At 44.3% G+C, this 22,062-nt stretch overlaps 1 protein-coding gene across 7 annotated transcripts in view; it reads right to left on the bottom strand.

The window, feature by feature from the left end:
• The window catches only part of SNCAIP (synuclein alpha interacting protein), a 149,790-nt gene that overhangs the window by 37,701 nt on the left and 90,027 nt on the right, over positions 1–22,062 (bottom strand). For 6 of the 7 annotated variants that reach the window (XM_057307180.1, XM_048220943.2, XM_048220944.2 and 3 more), the window contains exon 4: positions 736–1,604. The exons of the other annotated variant lie outside the window; for it this stretch is intronic. In XM_057307180.1, the coding sequence (XP_057163163.1) occupies positions 736–1,604 (869 nt within the window). The remainder of the gene's footprint in view (positions 1–735; positions 1,605–22,062) is intronic. 7 annotated transcript variants of the gene reach the window in all.

Genomic DNA, 22,062 nt, shown 5'->3' with positions numbered 1-22,062 from the left:
GAGTGAGACTTTAATTAACATCATAGTATCAGCCCAGGCTTGCTACTGTTTGATCCAAGTCTGCAAGCCAGAAAAGAACAATGTAGGCAGATGGAGTGTGATTTCAGTTGCGCTCTCTCTGAGCCTAAGCAGAACAGACTTTTCTTACATCATGTTAACTCTGTGACTTGAGTCTTTGGAAAAGTTTCTTCATGCTCCCTAGACATGCTGTGCTGGAACTGAGTAAAAACTCCATGGAGGTCAGAGGGCAACCAAGCTCTAGGGTAAGCTTCTATCTGCAAATGCTTCCAAACTTCCTGGTCCAACTCTTCTGAATAATGATCAGGACAAAACAGAAGACCCTCTGTTCATGTATCTGGCAGGCTCCCCATCAACAAGGAACCAACATCCCCACACGTAACCGAGTGAGAGCACTGGGACCCATTCGAACAGGGAAAAGAAAGACATTAAGATTCACGTTAGAGCAAGGGCTGGACTTTTGTTTTATTTTCATTTTAGATTATGGGTCCTACTCCAGTCAGATTCATGCACAGTTCAAGTGGAATAATACTCCCTCTATAGCCGTTTTTCCCCCTGTATTAACCTAACTAGTATTTTAAAATTCAAGAGGCACATCGTCTAACTCAGCCTACGAGTAAAGCAGCAAGAACGGGAACAAACACTCATCATTCTGTTACTCATGAATGGAGCTGATAAAATCGAAGCCTCTAGATGATGGAATCAGATCATACTTACCAGGAGGGAGATCTGTCCTTCCTTAACGATGTTCAAGATGCTTTTCACTTTTTTCAGATACTCACTCCTTTCTTCCGGGCCTTGGGGGCTGGTCCAGGTCACGCCCCCGACCTGCTCCTCTAGTTTGGGGTCTGTGGCCGAGGACTGCGGATGGAAGGCCCTGAGCTGGCAGTCCGGCATTGCCTTCTCGCGTTTTCGACCCGGAGGCTCATTAAAGGTCTTGTTGAGGAAGTCCTTAGTCTGGTTCTCGGGCTCGTATGCAGAGCCACACTTCACCAGAGGTGGTGAGCTCTCGGACTCTTCAGCCGAGAGCTTCTGCTGCTCGCGGACGACAGAGGACGCTTTTCTCAGGTGAGGGCTTTTCACAGGCGAAAGAACGCAGAACGGTGTCATGGCGGCTGGTGAGTTCTCAGCACTTCCGGGAGAGCAGGCTTTGCCAGAAAGGCCATTGATGGTGGTGCACAAACCGAGGATTCTCTTCTCTGGAGTCACCTTGGTGAAAGAGGCAAGCTGTTGACTGGATTTAATGTAAGGCACGTCGAGAATCTCATCCATGTCAAGGTCATAATGCTCCAGCTCCCCCAGCAGCGCGCTGGGCTCGGTGCTCTTACTTTGGGGACCACTGTCTCCATCTCCAGGGCTGAGCTCCTCGGGTTGGGGGCCCGGGTCGGAATCACCCCCTTTCTGGTACTCCACCTTCTGGTTCTTCTGGTCATCACTTTCATTGTTCTCCAGAGTCTCTGGCTGATGTTTCAGCGGGGAAACTCGCTTCACGGGGCGGAATTTACCGTACACATCTGCGATTCCTGTGGGCTTTTGCGTGTTCGTAATGAGAGCTGACACATTGCAATTCCAGCTCGAGCTAGAAACTGTTCAGAAAGAGGAGAGTATTACATTGAAATGCCCAAGGTATCTTGGCCACGCAGGCAGGAGCAGTCCACTCATGTTATGTTCAAAGAAAGCCCTCGTCTGAGGGGACGACTTAGAGAGAACGTGTATCATAAACCAAACAGTTCATACATACCACTGGAAAACAGTGAGTGATAAAAGTTATGGCCTATTGGCTCAAAATTAATGAAAATAGTAATCATGGAAAAAGCAGACAGCTCAAACAAACAAATCCAGACAGATTTTTAGGTTCATTCCCTGGATGGCTATACTTCTTTTTTTTTTTAATTTTTTTTTTTTTTTATATTATGTTAGTCACCATACAGTTCATCCCTGGTTTCTGATGTATGGATGGCTATACTTCTTTGCAAGGATTAGGATACTTGTTGCCACTTTGAAAAACAGAAATGGGAGGTCGGATCTCTGTTAAATGAACTTCCAAAGTGGTTTGGGGAGAGAAGGGATGTACACACACACACACACACACACATAGACACGTGCACATGCATACATTCATATGTGTATATCCCTAAAGCTTGAGCAGTCCTACACAAGGAAGGGGTAAATTACTTAATATTGGGCAAACTGAAACTGTGACCCATTGGGTGATTCTCTACCCCAGATGGGTATCCCAGTGAACCGTCATTCAGGGGCATTTCCCGGTGCTCTCTGGCATATAACACAGCACACAGTGGAACATGCTGTAAGATTCAAGGCTGCCCTCCAATGTTGGCAAAGGTGGGAACAACGAGGAGGAGAAGGAACTGCAAAGGGAGAGCGAGATGCACACATTAGTGCGTTTTTTCCCTTCTTTCTTCTCATTTCTCTGCAAAGCTGAGATAAGGATTGTCTGGTTTGCCTTTGAGTGAGCGTCAGGTAGAGACGGAGTTTACAGTGAAACAGCAATGCATCTGGAGGTTAAAGATAAGAACACCAGCTTTCCCGGTTAGCCTCCTGGAAGGCAACCCTGTGCCTGCTCCTGGCACAGGATGACAGAACAACAGTCCCCTCCCTCACGGTGATCCTGCTTCCTCTCTGGGACACTCCCCTGACTAGACAGATGACCCGGCAGCCTTGGAAACTTGGAGGCGGCTGATTTATGGACTCCTCCCCTTCCACTTACATTTACACTAGCCCCCTTCAAAGGGGGGAGGTTTCAGGACATGCCCTCCTCTTCTGGAACAACAACAGGTAGGTAGTATTTAATCCAAAAGCATGTGCTTGTGTCCCTTCTTTACTACTGCACACGACTAAAGAATAAAAGAGATGGGGTGTATTCAGGTCTATAACTTCTAGGACAGTCCCTGGCTACCACTACTTCCAGGGGTGAAAGTGGCGTACAAGTTATTACAAGTTCCCCAAATTTAGATCACTAGTCAATCTCGTTCCTATTGGGATGTCTTCTAAAAGGATTCAGAGAAGTTCTGGAAGCAAGCTAAGGAGGTGAGAGTAACTATTCTGAGCCTGAATGCTATGTAACTGCTGGTGGCTGGGGTCTTTCCCCCAAAACAGGCCACAATTTGGCATGGGTTTTTTTCAGAAGATCTGCACTAAATGGTCGAGCTCTGAGACCTTTAAAATCTACGAAGAGTATACTACGAGCAGTGGAGGGAGGCCTGGATTCTGTCCAGTAAAGAACAGGTATTAACAAGGAATGTTCCAGAAGGGAAGGAAGGTATCTAGATACTTTTAAGCAGCTGCTTCTCTTCCCTTTCGTTGGCTCTGGTTCTAAGCTGTACACAGTACTTGGCACAGAGGAGACAATTAACAAATGCTAGTATTTGAATTTGAATCTCACTTTGCGCAACGCATTAAATCTCCTTGTAAATGCCCAAAGCGCATCCTTCGGAGGGATTTACGGCTTAATATCACAGGGGACAAAAGTCCTGTTAATAAACTCAGAGGAGTGATAATCACCAATAAGAGCTGGGTTTTCTGAAGTTATTTATGAAATGTAAATATGCAAAGGCAAAGACTAATTCCAGTTGGTCCATTATAAATTTAAAAGGTTTCCTATCCTTTATAGGTCCATTTTTCCCTAAAAATGTGAAGCTATGAAAAATTGTCTGCCAGAAGTTTCTGCCAAACTTTCCTCCCTTCCTTTCAAGAACACATGGTTACTTATTTAAAACAGCAGAGAGATAGCGGACGTAAAGTTTATAACGTGTAAATATGCCTTTAATTTTATCCATCCATTTTTCTGAAAAGCTTAAAATACAGTGGCTAACATATGTGTGTGTGTATATGTGTGTGTGTGTGTATATATATATATATATATACATACACATTCCTTGACATTTCAGGGATACTAGTGATTATTAGGTATGGTATTTGCTAATATTTTGCCAGTTACCTTGATTCCTTTGGAACTTCTTAAAAATGTGCATCTCAGGATAAAATAAAAAAAATTTAAAGTCACATAACTTAGTGGACCAATACAACGAGTGCATTGTACCAATATATTTATGTATTGTTTAAGGTCGTGGGTTCAAAGGGATACTCTTTTATGTTGGCTTTATTTACATGTGAAATTTTTTCCAAGTGATACAGGGAAATGGATACCACATGTTTCCCAGCTGTTTTGTACTGACAGGAGCCATTAAGAACGCTCTATGGAAATGAATTCTGTCTGAGTCTTATGAAAACACTTCTTTCCACAGAAGGGTCTAGAAACTGAAGAGGGGGCATCAACATTAGCCTTGTTGTCCTTCCTCTTCTTCAAACCTCTGACTCTTTTTTAGGCTCAGAGTGAAATCTATGTTTTCTAGTCTGTGTTTTGTTGACCGGGGGGAAAAAAAATCCCAGTTATGTGAAATTGATTGTTCAAGAGTCTCACGAGAATGTTCCAATTTACTCCTACATCTACTCATCTCAGGAGGAAGGACAATTTTATGCTACACATAAGACAAAACTTTAGATTATTTCTCCTAAGCTGGGAAAATGAGCACTTTAAGCACAACATAAGAAAAAGGCCTACTAATGGTTGACAAGATTTTAACTTCCAATTCTACAGATCTACCCCAAATTTCATTTATACTGTTGTTCTACCCCAATACTGTCATCAATTTCTAATAACACATGAAAACAAAGTTCAGACTATGGTTACTAGAGAGATTTCAAGGTTCAATTTGTTTTCTGGAAACCATGAATAAAAGCCTCATATGTTAAGCTTTAAATCCCTGAAAATTTTATCTATTGTCTTATTAGATCTTTACAAGCTCTATGAGAACAGGGTCTGTGTCGAATTTATCTCTCTATCCCTCAAAGCACTCAGCAAATTGCTTTATATAAATAGGTTCTTAATGGCTTTTTGGTCGAATGGATTCATTTTTAACATCTTGCGAAAGTAAACGTGTCTAGTATACCTTAAACCTGTCTACCTGATTATGTCACAAATTTTCTGAAATGGTCATGAAGTAAATGCAAGTGTTCTTGAGGCCAATTTATAGGCCACGGTGATCTCTTCCAATCTAACTGGCATTGGGAGTGTCTCTGAGCTCCAGCAAAGTGGTTTCCAGTGGCCTGCTGACCATCCATACTTTGCTGTATCTTCAACAAACGTTTACTGTGAGCCTGGGATGGGTGCATATTTGCACAGGCAGCATGCTCCAATGCAGGGGTCTTATCCCTCCCCTCCCTTCCTTGCTCCCTCCCTTTCTCCTACTCATCCAGCACACATGCTCTACTCTCTCTTCTTCGTAAACTTGGCCTGGGTCACATGACCGCTCATGCAGTCTCCCAAGCAGACCCTCTGTGGAGCATCACTGGCCCGTCTCTTTCCTTGACCGGCATCTCTCATCCTTCCAGGCACCAGCTCCTGCTCTGGCCTGATCACAAATTTTTCTCAATTTTGGTCCCTCTTTTCCATCCTATTATACCGACTGGACCACACAGGAACCCTTGCACATCCTCTACAAAGTGGGTTTTCTATTTACAATACTGATGTGAAGTTTCTTTTGAAAACAGGTATGTTTCAAAGTAAGACATTTGAGGAAAATGTTAAACAAATAATAGTACAAGTAGTTTACAGGGAGAGCAAAAATAACAGAAGGCGGCTTTGGATAGAATACATATTGTGGAAATAATTCTTAAATTACTAAGGTTTGGAAAACTGGCTTTCAGGATAGTAACTAAATTCCTTAGCATCGGGTGTAGCAGTTTTTTGTTTTGTTTTGTTGTTGTTGTTGTTGTTGATGTTGTTTTTACAGGCGTACCACAGAGATAGTGCAGGTTCAATTCCAGACTGCTATGATAAAAGGAATATGGCAATAAAGCAAGTCAAATTAATTTTCTGGATAATTAGTGTGTATAAAATTACGTCCTTGCTATTAAGTGTATAATTGCATTAGGTCCAAAAAACAATGTATACACCTTAACTAAAGATACTTGACTGCTGAAAAATGCTAACCATCATCTGACCGTTCAGCCAGTCATCATCTCTTGCCTGATGGAGGGTGTTGCCTTGATGTAGTTGGCTGCTGACCCATCCCGGTGGTGGGTGCTGGGCTGGATGTGGCAATTTCTTAAAGTAACCCAACAATGACGTTTGCCACATCGATAGACTCAGTAACGATTTCTCTGTAGCATGTGATGCGGTTTGATAGCCTTTCCCCAACAGTTGAATTTCTTTCAAAATTGGACACAATCCCCTCAAACCCTGCTGCTCTTCGATCAACTAAGTGTATGTCATGTTCTAGATCCTTTGTCGTCATTTCGACAGTCTTCCCCAGGAGTAGATTCCATCTCAAGAAAACACTTTCTCTGCTCATCCGTAAGAAGCAATCTATCATCCATTCTAGTTTTATCACAAGATGGCAGCAATGCAATCACATCTTCAGTGTCTACTTTCAATTCTAGTTCTCTTGCTGTTTCCACCACATCAGCACTGCCTTCCTCCACTGAAATCTAGAACCCCTCAAAGTCATCTGTGAGCGCTGGAATCAACTTCTTCCAGACTCCTGTGAATGTTGGTATTTTTGACCTCTTCTCATGAATCATGGTTGTGCTTCGTGTTATCTAGAATGGTGAGTCCTTTCCAGAAGGTTTTCAATTTACCCTGCCCAGAGCCATCAGAGGAATCATCACCTATGGCAGCTACAGCCTTCCAAAATGTATTTCTTCAATAACAAGACTTGAAAGTCAAAATGATTCCTTGATCCATGGGCTACAGAATGAATGTTGTGTTAGCAGGCATGAAAACAACATTCATGTCATTGCCCATCTCTATCAGAGCTCTTGGGTGACCAGGTACATAGTCAACGAGCAGTGAAATTTTGAAAGAAATCTTTTCTTTTCTTTTTTCTGAGTGTTAGGTCTCAACAGTGGGCTTAAAAAATTCAGTAAACCATGTTAGAGACAGATGTGCTGTCATGCACACTTGCAGAGCACAGGCAGAATAAATTTAGCATAATTCTTAAGGGCCCTGGGATCTTCAGAATGGCAACTGAGCACTGGTTTCAACTGAACGTTTCCAGCTACATTCGACTCTAACAGGAGAGTCACCTGTCCCTTGAAGCCAGGACCTGACTTCTCTTCTCTAGCTATGAAAATCCTAGACGGCATCTTCTTCTGACCAAGGGGTGTTTCATCTACACTGAAAATCTGTTGTTTGGTGGTGCCATCTTCATGAATGATCTCGCCTAGATCTTCTGGATAACTCGCTGCAGTTTCTGTGTCAGCATAAACTACTTCCCCCTTGTACTATCCTGTTACAAACACAGCTTCTTTCCTTAAATTTCATGAACCAACATCTGCTAGCTTCCAACTTGTCTTCTGCAACTTCCTCACCTCTCTTGGCTTTCACAGAATCGTAGAGTTAGAGCTTGCTCTCGATGAGGCTTTGGCTTAAGGCAGTGTTGTGGCTGCTTTGATCTTCTAATGGGACTACTAAACTAAAACTCTCTCTGTATCAGCAATCAGGCTGTTTTGCCTTCTTATCATTCATGTGTTCGCTGGAGCAGCACTTTTAATTTCCTTCAAGAATTTTTACTTTGCCTTCACAACCTGACCGTTGGGTCCAAGAGGCCTAGCTTCCAGCCTGCCCTGGCTTTTGGTCATGTCTTTCTCACTAAGCTTAATAATTTCTAGCTTTTGATTTGAAGTAGAGACATGTAACTCTTCCGTTCAAATGAACACTGAGCGGTCCTTGTAGGATTATTGCCTGGCCTAATTTCAATATTGGTGTGTCTCAGGGAACAGGGAGGCCCGAGGAGAGGGAGAGAGATGGGAAGATGGCTGGTTGGTGGAGTAGTCAGAACACACACAGCCTTTACTGATTCAGTTTGCCATCTGATTTGGGTGTGGCTCATGGGGCTCCAAAACAATTAACGAGTAACAGCAAAGATCACAGATTGATCAACCTAACAACTATAGTAAGAATGAAAAAAATGGAAAAATTGTGAGAATAACCCAAATGTGACAGAGACAACGAAGTGAGCAAATGCTCTTGGGAAAATGGCGCAGACTTGTTTGACACAGCATTGCTATAAACCTTCAATTTATTAAAAAAAAAAAAAAAGGGAAAGGAAAAAAAGCAATATTTGAAAAGCACAAGAAATATGAAGCGCAATAAAAAGGAGGTATGCTTGTATTTATTTTCTAATTTGTCTTCTCATCGAAGCACTAATTTCCCCCTGCACCCCCTGCTGAACTCCTGATTTCTGGAACACACCCACGTTCTTCCTTCAGTGCTCCTGCCTTTGGGCAAGATTCCCCTCCTCCGACAATGCCCTGACTGCTTTCTCTGCCTGAGATAAGGCTCATCTGACGGGATTCCCCTCAGGGGTTGCCTCCGTGGTGCACTTCGCCCGACTCTCCCAGGAAACCGTTGCTCCCTGCTTCTCCCAGGAAACCGTTGCTCCCTGCTTCTCGGCGCCCTAAGAAAGACTTGCGTGTACCTAGAGTTGGATATATAGGAAGCTCTGTTGAAACTCTTCACACGTGCATCTGTCTCACCGTCTGTCTTGAGAGTTCCTCTAAGGCAAAGACTGCTCATGAACCTCCTTGTGTTTATAATCAGCCATCTGTCTAGCAGAGCATCTCACAGCTACGGGGGCCCAGTGACTTATCTTTTAATGAATGAATGAATGAAGGGAGGAGGGGGGAGGAAAGGAAGAAAGGAATATGTTAGACTACAGATGCAATGCACAGTCCATAAACATGAGTCGTCTTGCAACAATGAGTCACCCTTGCTGCATTTGGGGCACACCATGTTGAATATTTCAAAGGCAGGGTTAGCAACGTATTGAAGATAGTCAGACATCTCGAAGATGTGCTGCATATGGAAATATTTTCATATGTTTCCTACAATAGGTTCCAGGCCTTGATTTCTTCATGTGTAAAATGAAAGGGTTAGACTATATGATTGCTGAGACCTGCTCCATCTCTAAATTTCTATGACTATATGGAATGTCTACAAATAACAGGGCTCTCTCTTCTAAGTGACTCACTATGAAACACTATAATTCTTCTGGATCCGTGTCTTTCAACAGATCCTTACAAATTTATAATTATGAGGCTAAGCTGATTGCTGACACAGAACAACTCGTTGGCTCTTGGGACTGATAAATTAGTATTTTCTTAGGAAGATAATGTACAGTTTGCTATTCCATCGGTGGATCCAATTTTCGAGAACGAACGTCAGTGCTGGCTGGTCCCCAGATGCCTATTTATTTTACTTCTAAATATGGAGATATGTGTTCCTATTAGAAAATTAGCTTTAGACATCGAGAAAGAAAAGGGTATGTCTCTAGGATAAAATAGTGTTTCCCTACTATTTACTGTAAAAGTTAAATGAATTCTGTTTTCCATGAGAAACAAAATGGTCAGTTTTACTTGCAATTGACTAAAAATGTACGTAACAACACACTCCACATCTATAGCTACTGGAAGTCTAGGTGCCTTCAAGGACATACGTGTGAAGTTCTCCAACATTCCATTTCCTTCTATTTTTACTCTTCAGGGAGGGACATTATGAAAGATTGGGTTAGTCATGAGTTTCCTTAAGCCACCATAAACTTAACTCTGCAGTGGGCCCACTTAATGCAAATACCCCAGGCTCTGGAAGGAATGGTGACAGGTGACTTATACCATCTCATGACAATAGGAAGAAAGGTCTGGAGTCTGAGGGTGAATGACCTGGTGGGTGCTCTTCTGCACCGTCCTTGGAGACTAGAGTGTAACCTGATTCAAAACAAGGGTTGAGTTAACTCTGGATTTGGAGAATTGTGTAGGGCCATTATGTTGGGAAGAACCGGGGTGAGGAATGCCTGTTTCTGGATTGTTCCCACGGAATTGCTTGTTAATCTCTTTCACTGATGCCACAGACCCTTTATTGAGGGTATTGTGAGTCTGAAGGGGGAAAACAGAGCACATTCTCATTATAAAAATGGCCACCAACGATTTATTCACATTAAGACGTTAAATACTGTTGGGAAAGATTCACTGCTTTGCTTCTCAAGTTCTGACTTTAAGTGGCTGTTAGTATCAAGCAGCTGTTGAAAGTGTCAGATTCACGTTTCATTACTTCCAGCTCTGCCCAGAGTTGTCCAGACTTGCTTATATAACTTTTGTGCCCCATCTGTACCCATTTCTTTGTTCTGTGGAAACTCCCAGAAATCCTCAAGCCCTTACTATGCTAGACAGAAAAGATACTTCACCGAAGAGGCACATTCTATCATGCAATCAGACTCAATATTTTGACAACTTTAAACCTTTGAGCTTCGAAAGCATGGTTTACGTAGAAGAGACGTTGGTGGGTCTGAAGACAGTCCGTGGTTTCAGAGTCATTCTGTCATCTAACAAGTATGCTGACCTTCACGTTGCCATTAGCCAAACCTCTTGAGTGCATTAAGTCTTGTATTCACTCCAGGCCCATGTTCCAGGCTCCTGCCTTTCTTTCTCTCCCTCCCTGTGCTGAATTGCAGAGAGAGAGACAGAACAAGGGACAGTGAAGAGGCTCACCGAGCAGAGAAGCACTGAAGCAGGGGACAGCTTGCTCTGGGTGGTATCTGGAAAGTGTTAGGAGGCTCTGTGTGCTTTCTGCAAAGTGCAGACACACACTTACCAGTTTTAACTGAAGGTGGCGGTGTTTTACAGTGTTGATCAACGGCCAAAGGACAAAGAACACCAAGTTACTGCTCTTCCTTAAGGGAGACAAGGGGAGGCAGATGGAGGATGGGGGGGGGGATCCCTCCTCACTACCCTCTACTCCCCGTCTCTCTCTATTCTCCGTCTCCCACTGCTGCCTCCCCCAGTGCCTGATGATTTGATCCGAATATGGAGCTAGGTATTTCCATTAGCAATAGAGCTGTAGAGCCAAGAAAAAGAAAGAGAAGGGGGTATGTCTTCGGGGTATAAGAAGAGGATTCCCTCCTGTCTTCTGGCTAAAAGTGCAATGAGTTCTATTTTCCATGAGAAGCAAAGTGGTAAGTCTCTGAAACATGGTCTCGTTTTTGAGAGGAATGCAGTTTAACGTCTGGAGGGAGGAGAAAGGGGAGCGAGGTCTAGAGTTGGCCTGTAGCTCACTCTTCGTCTTGACAGCCCTCCTGGGGTCTGTTCACAAGAGCTCCCACCTGGACCACAGTTTTTAGTTACAAGGCCTCTGAGAGAAAGAGCAGGTATAGCTGAGCAAAAGCAAAGTGCAGACGGAGGCCTTTCCCAGGATAAATGAATGGCACAGCTACTTTCCTCTGTCTTCTGGGGCACTTAGTATACACTTCGCAAGCACTACTATAAACAAGGGGAAGGAAAAAAAAAACCTTTGCGTAGTTTACAAAGTTCTCAAAAATGAGATTTTTTAATTGGCGTGTTCCTGAAATTTCCTCCAGCTAACATTTTTAAAAATTATGTTATGTTAGTCATCATTAGTTTTTGATGTAGTGGTCCACGATTCATTGTTTGGTATAACATTTTAAAATTGCTAATACCGTATATTTGTGTAAAGCTTTCTAAGTTTCTGAGTACAAGACCAAGGGTACGGTTTCGTTAGAGGTTGGTGCAACAACTCTGCAGGATGGATGAAGAGTTCTTCCATATTCTCACTTGAGATAAATGAGAACTCTGGGAATTTTAAGGGTTATGTCACAAATCACAGAGCGTGCTGACTTTTCCACCAAGACCAAGGTTCCCTGACTCCAGCTTTCTTTCTGTAACAGGACGTAAGTGCCTTATCACAACTATAATTATTCCTTTTTAAAAAAAGATTTTATCTATTTATTTGACAGAGATAGAGACAGCCAGTGAGAGAGGGAACATAGGCAGGGGAAGTGGGAGAGGAAGAAGCAGGCTCCCAGCGGAGGAGCCTGATGTGGGGCTCGATCCCAGAACGCCGGGATCATGCCCTGAGCTGAAGGCAGACACTTAACGACTGAGCCACCCAGGTGCCCCTATAATTATTCCTTAACATGCAGTGCATATTTTCCTTTTTTTTTTTTAAGATTTTATTTATTTATTTGAGAGAGAGAGTGCGTGCAAGCATGAGTAGGGGGAGGGGGAGAGGGAGAAGCAGACCGCTCCCGAGCAAGTAGCCCAACGCAGGACTCCATCCCAGGACCCTGGGATCATGACCTGGAGCAGAAGGTAGACGCTTAACCGACTAAGCCACCCAGGTGCCCCCATATTTTCTCTATTTGGATCACATGCAGGTAATGGAATCCCAGAAGCCAGCGGTAAAACCTGGTTGTACTGATTTCAGATTCATGCGGACCTAAATCCCAAACCTTGCTCCCTGCCTAGGTTTTGGTAACCACTTACTAAGAAGCTTCTGGATGGGAGCAAAGTTAGGAAAATGGTTTTTCATAACAACTTTCCTTAGAAACAGCTGAGTGGAAGAATTTCCCTACTTTGCTTATCGATAGTGGCATTAGCCTAAATTTAGGGTCATCTTATCACCAGGAATTTGTTTTTTCAGCTGCCAATTCTTTCAACTGGTGAAATGTGTCAATCTTGCGTGTAAGCAAGAGATACGGGAATATAAGGAAGCTTGTTCAGAAGGGTGAACTTGACAGAATGCTAAAATACTCTTACAGCACCCATTCGTTCAGCACATATTAGCACATGGTTCTGTACACATGGTTCTAGGGGTGCAGAGGTGAATGAAATACACATAATCCCTGTCCTAAGGAGAGGACCAGGCAGTAAAGCAAGCATACAGATGAATAAGAAATTACAAAATGCGAGATGCTTTGAAGGGAACGCATGGGGTACTAGAGAGAGAGCAGCTGAGAAGCCTCATTGCGGAGGTGACATTAAAGCCAAGACCAGGGCAATGAGAAGCCAACTATGTGAAGATCTGAGGGAAAGTACAAGAGATGAGATCACTGTGTGGAGATCTGGGCAGAAGGACGCGCGTTTTCGAATGCCTAAAGTGGGACAGAATGTGGCAGGTTCTAAAGCTCTTACATCTGAGTACAGTGAACCGGGGCGAAAGCCTTCGAAGAGGAGGCTGGGGAAGGTTGTCAGGGGCCAAACTCATTTGGGGGTTTCCTGGCCACAACGACGAACTTTAACAGAAATGGGGTGTCCTGGGGGGATTTCACAGAGAAGTGAAATGATCCACTTTGCATTTTAAAATCCCTCCTTCTGCCCACTCTGTGGGAAACAGAGGGTGGGCAAGGGTTGGTGGTGAAGAAATGGGTTAGACTAGTTCATCCCGTTAACCCAGATGAAACATAAAGGTGGCCTGTCCTAGCTGGTAGCTGAGGAGATGGAAAGAAGGGGACAGACGGGCACATACTTTGAGCACAGATGACTCAGGACCTGGTGACAGGCTGATGGAGAGTGTGAGGGAGAGGGAGAATTCCAGCTGCGGTCACTGAGTGGATGTATCAGTAAAGTGAATGCCCCTGACTGAGGGGGTGTCTGAGGAGGAAAAAAGTTGGGGAATGGGATTCAAGGATTCCTCTTTAGAATTCCATGAGACATCCAACATAGCCACGCAGCCGGCATGTAAAGAGGTGGCTAGAAGCCCAGGCAAGCAGCAGTAACATGTAAGTGATGTTGTAGGCCGTGACAGTGGATGAGCTCCCCACCCAGAGAGGCTTGGAGACTGAGAGGAAAGAGGGTCCTATTGAATACAGAAGCCCCACTTGGATATTTAAAGTCTAAGTAAAGAAGGAGAAGGACTCACAAAGGAGATAAGGAGATGTCAGACTGTTGGGAGAAAAATGAGGAGATAGGTGGTATCATGAAGCCAAGAGAGGAGAATGTTTCCAGAAAGGATCGGCCAATAGTCTCAAATGATGCATAGGGGCCAAGAGAGAGGAGAGTATCCGTGTCAGCAGATGTGGCAACGTGGAAGTCGTGGCCTTCCCTAGGGAGGTGGAGGTCATGTTGAAGATACTTCAAGTGACGGAGCGGGGAGGGCTGAAGATGGGGGTTCCCCCTAACTCTTTATAGCAGGTTGGCTGTACTTGGAAAGGCATGGAGGGGGTGGGAAGAAGAAGGAACAAAGAACCAGGGTGGGAGTCACCAGAGGGGGTACGGTTTTTTGTTTTTTAAGAGAGAGAGAGAGAGCACACATGAAGGGTTGGGAGGTTGTGGGGGAAGGAACAGAGGGAGAAGGAGAGAAAGAATCTTAAGCAGGCTCCACACTCAGCAAGGAGCCCTACGTGGCGTTCGAACTCACAACCCTGAGATCATGACCCGAGCTGAAATCAAGAGTCTGATGCTTAACGGACTGAGCCACCCAGGCGCCCCCTGTTTGTTTGCTTTTTAGGACAGGAGATGATTAGAGAGTGTTTGTTTGATGAGAGTAATGACCCCATAGAGAGAAAGATACCGATGGTACAGGTGAAAGAGGAAAGCTGAAGGACCGAGGTATCACACCAAATGAAAAGCAGCGAACGATCGGCTGGCTCATGCCTCAGGTATGATACAAAAGCCAAAGAAGGGAGGCTTTCTCTCCCCTTTTCACACATTCATTTGCCCATCCACCCCTCGCATAGACACAAGGCTCCAGCGTCAGGCGCTGGGGATTCCATAATAAACAAGAGCTTGCACTTAGTCCGCTAGAGAAAACTGACACTAAACAAACATCATATTGTCAATGATTTTTTGAAACACAGCTATTTAAAGAGGAGGAAACTATAGGGGGTAGGAAATAAAATAGTGAGTTGGGAGCGCGGCGCTAATATCATCTAGGCTCAAACTGTCCCAAATGGGAGCCACTAGACACCTGTGGCAATTAAGCAGTTAAAACGTGGCTGGTGGCCCACGTTCAAATAACAGTTTTGATGTACTGGGTTAAATTAAAGATATTAATTTAATCTCATTGGTTTATAGTTTTAAAATGTGGTTCTTAGAAAAAAATTAAATTATGTCAGAGGCTTGCAATCTATTTCTATTGGAACATGGTGGTCTAGGGAGTTGGGTAAAGGGGCCCTGAGGAGGTGAAGTGGGAGGTGGAAGAAGGAAATGCCACGTGAAAAACGCAGCACACCGGAAGAAGTGAAGAAGGTTCCCTGATGTGGCAGGCAGACAGTGGGGGTGTGGAGGGGCATGAGAGGAAGCTTGCTGAACCAGGAGGAGATAACTCAGAGCCCCGAAGACCACAGGAGAGAGCTCCCCGCTGTCTGTCTTGAGAACCGCCTTGGGGAACTACTGCTTGGTTTTGAGCCTAGAGTGACACTCATCACGGACACTGGATGAGCACCAGGGTGTTCTAGGTCAGGGCTCCTCAAACTTGAATATGCACCAAACACTTGGAGAGCTTGCTACAAAATGCAGATTCTGATCCGGGGCTCTGAGGTCAGGTCTGAGAGTCTGCCTTCCCAACGAGCTCCCAGGTGATGCCAGTGGTGCTGGCTCTGGCCCTGGGCCACACTGTCAGGGGCCCCAGAAGGGTCTGGACTTTTGTGGATGGCTCCTGACTCTTTCCAAGGATCCTTCAGCTATGAGGTTCTGGGATTGTTTCTATGACTTGAGTTTCTTTTATAACTTTTATTTTTTTAAGGGAAGAGTCAGGGCAAAGGAAGTATGTGGGCAAAGAGGGCTCATTTCTTAAAATATTTTATTTATTTGCAGGAGGAGAGAGAGAGCATAAGCAGGGGGAGCTGCAGGTAGAGGGAGAAGCAGGCTCCCCGCTGAGCAGGGAGCCCGATGCGGGACTCGATCCCAAGACCCCGGAATCATGACCTGAGCCGAAGGCAGACCCTTAACCGACTGAGCCACCTGGGTGCCCCAAAGAGGGCTCATTTTAAATGGGAAGATGGAGAGCATTTAATTTTGGGAGACAAAAGAAAAAGGAGATGTTTCCAGAGATGCAATAAAGCTCCAGAACTCATATCCCCACCCTGACACCCTTGGCACACATGGACGCTTCTGCCTTGGGCTGGGAAGTTGGGACAGGGAAACCACTCTCCCTTAGGACAGGAATGAACTTTGGAGGCCGCGCAAGGTACAAAGCACTTCGCTTCTGGATCACTTTTTCCTCCTCCCCTAGCTTCATGTCTTTCCCTCCCCCTCCCCATTATGCTTAACTCCCTGCTTCCAAATCTTCATCCTTCTTTCCTGCAGAGACTCTTGAAGTCACTTCTACCAGGATTTCTTTATCAATTTTGAGGGTGGGAAACATGCTTCTCAGAGTCCAATAAAAATAAACTAAATCAGGGAAGAGGAGACAGGGTCCCCTTCCTCTAAGATTCCTCTCCCTTTAATGTTGTCTCATTTCTTCCTTAACTCCACAACGCTAATAACGTTTTAGAAAACCAGGGAGCTGTGATGCTCGTAGCTCCGGCTAAGGAAAGACAAGAAATGCGTAAATGAAGAGATGAAGGGCCCTGTGTGCGATGTATTGAAGCTCTGCTCCTTCGAGCCCCTTTCCTTACGGGCAACACCAACAACGTTTTACTTTTAACTTTTCTATCGCCCCCCTGCTCCTGTCTTGCCCCACACTGACTTACACCCTTTCTCTTGGAAACATAAGCTAAGTGTTACGGATTAAAGGCAGAGAGGGTCTCTCCCTCTGGACAGAGGGGGCAGGTGCGCTTCCACAGGTCAGTTCTGGGCTTCCCTCGACAGATAGCCTCACACATTCTGTAGCAGCAGATAAAACGTTCCCTGCATGATGACTGTAACCGAAACAAAACTAGGCCTTGGGGAAAAAAAAAAATGCTAGAAAGAAATAGAGTCACGTTTTGCTTTGGTGGCCGGATCAGCTGTAGTTTTTGCTTTTCATTTTTTATAATGGGTTGTGATCACCTTGATAGGTATAATTTTGTTAAACAGAAATAAAAATAAGTGTTTCGCTTGGTAACATTCTCATCTAGAGATTTTGCTGTATGTACCTTTTTACTGTGATTAGATAAACTGAGATTTTTGTCACAGGTGTTCGATTCTTTGCTGTCCCAAGTTGAAGCGTTCGTTTTTAAAATTGCGATCTTAGGAAATGTGTTTCCCTATTCTTTGGAGTCCATTTGGCAATATTTCACACGAGATGGAGCCATTAGCAGGCGTTTCAAATTTAAACCGCCCCACCAACCTTCCCTTGAAGGCTTTTAGCATTAAACCTTCATCAAATCGAAAATAGGGGTTTACGTATTTAGCATCATCGGCTATGTTACAGAAGGGTCAAGGGGATAAATTTCATGTCAATTTACTATTTTTGGTGCTGGCTGAAATCCTTGAAAATCTTAGAAAAACCACATATTTTCAGAGGTTCAGAGTTTGTCACAAAATCTGCACTCCGAGGGGCTAAAAATACAGCAAATCGGCAATGCTTCTACATCCACAACCAAAATGCCTTTTACCAGATAGATATCAGATACGAAGTTTAAAAAAGAATGGCTTTCCTTCACTCCCTGTCACGAAAATTATCGTCCATATTATGTAGGTATTAAAATTCTCCCAGACTCTCTTCTCAAGCACATCCCAGGGCCATTTATTAACTGTTATATAGCGGAGTATTCTCGCCTCAGTGCATCCCTTTCTCGGAGCCAGAACTGCATTAATATTTATCTGCCTTCTTTCATGAGAAAATTATCCAATGCGCTTAGCAGATACATATTTCCAAAGAATCACAAGACACTTAAAGCACCGTGAATTGAAACGAATGTGTATTTGAATGTCCAATTAATTAAAGAAAACTCGAAGTCAATGAAACTGGATATGTCTGATTTGAAGACCATATGTCGACATATTTTAGTCCTCATTTGGAGAAGACCGTAGAGCAGAGTTAACACTCCCGGCCTTGCGCTGGCCCCTTCTCCTACACGAGCAGCAGGGATTAAGCAGAGAATATGTGCAAATGTTTCACAAATAACTTCCTTGGAGAGGCACAAGTTTTTCACACATAACATCCTTTCCATACTAGTAGCCACACGCGGCGCCTTGGACGACAATTGCTCAGTTGACTCGACTTCCCAGGGCTCTGGAGTCAGCACAGCTGGTTTTAAAGACTTGCCCGCTCCAGATCTCTGGGCCAGTGATTTAATCTCTAGGAGTCTTGGTTTCCTCATCAAGAAATTGGGCATCATCGTGGTCCTCGCTCGGACAATCAGTCTGAGGACAGAGCAGCTGTTTATGGAGGGCCGTAAGAACACCCAAGAAGGAACTCCGAAATCGCAAGCGCACCACGCAGCTCCGAACAGTGGCCAAGTCTCTTCTCAAGGGTCCGATTTCCAGCTCTTCACCTCGCTCTCCCACCTTCTTGTGGTCTCTGCAATACCTTCGCGTCTTCTCAAAATTTTTTTCACAAAAATGTGAAGCTTGGTCATAGTGTAAAGTAATGGGTAGAGGACAGTTGAAAATATTATTCCTGTCAGAGGAAGGTGCAGATTTCAATAGAGTCGAAGCCTTCAGCTAAAGGGGTGCCTGGGTGGCTCAGTCGGTTAAGCGTCTGCCTTGGGCTCAGGTTATGATCCCAGGGTCCTGGGATCGATCCTCGCATCGGGCTCCCTGCTCAGCTGGGAGCCTGTTTCTCCCTCTCCCTTGCCTGCCACTCCCCGTGTTTGTGCTCTTTCTCTCTCTCGCTCACTCTATGTCAAAAAATGAATAAAATCTTTAAAAATAAAGGAAGGGCATCTCTAGGGCACACTCATGTGCATGGGACAGCTAGTGGAAGGTAGTGGAATGCTGCCCCAGGCTTCTGACAACACTGCCATTTGCCTTTCTCGGACCTTAGCATGGGGTGGCCCAGGGTCTAGGGTGACCTCTGGGCTGGACGTCTCACAGAGGGGCTTCCAAGGCCACCAATAGGCTTGTCTGACATTCCTGGTCCTCTCAGAACACTAGAGAAACAGGCAGCAAGGACAGGCATGAGCGTTGTCTCTGGAGTGCACTTAAGAAGGCAGGGCAGGTAGGTGGGGAGTCCTGGAGGCTGACCTGTGGGGCTGGCGGGCTCTCCTCAGACCACGCAAGGAGTAATCTAGGGTTCAGTACTGAGGGCTCCACTTGTCATCTGCAGTCATCCACACGAGAGCAAGAAAGATGAGCAGGATAGACTTAGCACCATAGAGGGAAATTTTAACCCGGAGAAGACAAGACCAAGAGTGACTGCCATCTTTAAACACTTAGTGGCACTTGTCTGGGCGGGGCTGCCCTTCTCCATGGATCCAAAGGAAGAACCAGGGACGAGGGATGGTAATTTGAGAGACACTGACTTTGACTGAATGAAAAAATGACCCCTTATGTGTGGGGAGCCTCACGAGACAGTGAAAACTCCGTCACTGGAGCCATGAAGTACAGGCAGGATAATAAGGCTCCTCTTTGAAGATTCGGTGGACTTTGGACTAAGTGATTATTATTTTTTGCTTTGTAAAAAACTTATTTGTAAATAATTAATTTTTTCATTTGTTAATAAATTTATAAAAGCGTTAAAATACACAATCAGCTCAAAGAACACCTGTATACATTTTATCCTTATTCATCAATTTTAAACATTTTACCCATTTGCTTTATTATTTATGCTCTCACATGCTCTCTCTCTCTCTCTCTCCAACTAGATGATTTTTGGGTCCCTTCTTCTGTTGAGGCTTCTTTCCAAGTAATAAGATTTTAGAAAAATTGAAATCCTGCTGGCGATGTTTTTCACGGCACTTAGCATAAAACCCACGTCTGCGTACAGAGTCTGACCTTGACCATCTCCCAGACCTCATCTTCATTTTGATCACCCTACTGCAGATTGGTTTTCTATTTCTTCCTCGTACATGCTAAGCTCATTCCTGTCTCAGGGCCTTTGCACTTGCCAGTTCCTCTGCCTTCAATGATCTTCGCTGGTTATCAACTGGCTGGGTCCTTCTAACCCGCCCAGACCCCCACAAGTGCCCTCCTCCAACTCTTACAAGTTACTCTATCACATGGCTTCGAATGACCTCTTGCCATTATGTGAAATGATCTCGTTTATTTATTTGTTTGTTTGCCTTTTGTTCATCACTCCCTAGAACATAAACGTCATGAGAACGGGGGCCTTGTCTATGTCTTATTTGTTACCACGTCCTGAGTGCCTAGGACAGAGAAATACTCAGTTATCTGCTGAATGAATGAATAAAAGAACAAATGGGCCCGAGAACATCTGATCAAGGGCTTGTTAATGCAAGGATGGATGGTAGCATTTGACAACCTACACAAAATAGAAATTGCTTAACAAAACTTGAGAAAGAGAAAGAGCCTTTATCTGGTGCATATATTCTAAGTGACAGGAGTTTGGGGAAGTTTTTCCAGAGGGTGCCCCATCCAAAAGAAGGTGTGGACTCTTATGAGAGGCCAGTGCGCCTTCTGCTGCCATCTGTTTGAAAAGATTACCATGAAGACGGAAATTTGCAAGCCCTCCCCACGCAAGCTGCTCCCGGGGGGTTGACACGGGAAGACTGGAGGGGTGCAAAGGGTATTTCTACAGCTGGATGTCCTTGGAATGAATCAAGAATGCTCAATTCTTTCAGAAACTAGCTCTGAGAAATCTTTACTATGTTGAGATTTCTTTTAAAGGAGCTCACAGATAATCTACAGTGATGTTACAGAGAGATGGATTTTTCTATGTGTTCTTTTTCTAGGATCACTCTGGCTCTATTAGAAAGTGGTTTGACAGCTTCCAAATGAGGCGTACATGTGATTCCAGTAAGAGTCCTGAGTCTTGCCCACAGGCATCCATTTCCTGTCAGGTCTAATTATTGCCAATGACCTTGAGCGCTGGGTCTTTGCTCTGGGTGAAGTGGAAAGGCTTCTAAACTTGAAACTGGCTCCTTCTCAACCAGAGAAGAAATGCCCAACACCACCTATCGTGCAAGTGGCGAGAAGTCACATGACCATAGAAAATGGGATGAACCCGTCCCAGGAAAAATTACTTCTACAAAGCTTTGTTTAATTCACTTGTATAAGCAAGAATAGCTACTGAACAGAGAAGAGAAATTCACCACTTGGTCAATGAGGGCAAATGCTGATTTTTAAAGTTTTAAAAGGCTAATATCCTAAAATTAAACGAATGCCTCGAAGTCAAGCTATCTGAGGGGAAGTATATGCAACGGGTAAGAGAACCCACTCCAGAGGTGGACTTGCTGGTGTGAATCCCAGCTCTGCGACTTAACTGCTGTGTGACTCTAGGCAAGATATTTAACTTCTCTGCTCTGTGCCTCAGTTTGCCCACCTATAATATAAACATCCTAAGTACTCCGCTCTCGGAGATTTTAGGGTTCGCTGAGTTAATGTGAGTGAGGGGCTTGCAACAGGATCTCCCACACGGAGCGCAATGCAAGTGACTGCTATTCTTTCTCCTCTCTTACTCCCCACCTCTAGTTAAAGAAGAAAATCTATATCTACAAAGTAACTTTGGGTACATCACCTAATTTTGATCCTAACAGTGCCTGGTGACATTGGCAGAACAAGCTTCTTCTTTATTTTGTAGACGATCAGGCTCGGGGTCAAGGTTGTATGGTTGATAATGGACTGAACCCTAACTTGAACCCAAGTCACTGCCCCCCAGTCAACGATCCAACTTGGAACCTGGGGATGCCTTGTCTCGTCGCCCAAGCCTCCGTTAAACCTGATAGAAACTTGAGTGTGTTTGAAATTAAAAAAAAAAACAACAAAAACCCAAAAACTGAAGGTGAATGAAAACTTTTATGGGAACTTAGAGCTATCCTCTGTGTTTCCGACCCAAACACTGAAGCATTACTATCACTCACAAAACCACCGAGATAAACAAACCTAGGAAGACTGATTATCTGCCCCATGTCCTGTCAAAAGGGAACGAGCAGTCCAGGAGACAAGTAAATTAGCTTTGTGCTAGTCCTTTCAGTGAGAACGGCCTAGAATTCTAGTAGCTGTCCAGGTGAGGGCCATCTATTTATTCTGAAACATGATACACATAATTGGAGGATTGTCTTGAGCCTTCTATAGCCCATGGTTCTCAGAATTCGAGCTACTACCAGAAGAGGTCCAACTTCGGCACAATTAATCGCGATGCCTTACAGTAATTACTTCGAAAAATAACAAACATCCTTTCATAGT

This window comes from Ursus arctos, unplaced genomic scaffold (genome assembly GCF_023065955.2).
Source record: "Ursus arctos isolate Adak ecotype North America unplaced genomic scaffold, UrsArc2.0 scaffold_5, whole genome shotgun sequence".
Classification (NCBI taxonomy): domain Eukaryota; kingdom Metazoa; phylum Chordata; class Mammalia; order Carnivora; family Ursidae; genus Ursus; species Ursus arctos.
Note: the sequence above shows the minus strand (reverse complement) of the source record. Positions and strands in the feature narration are given on the sequence as shown.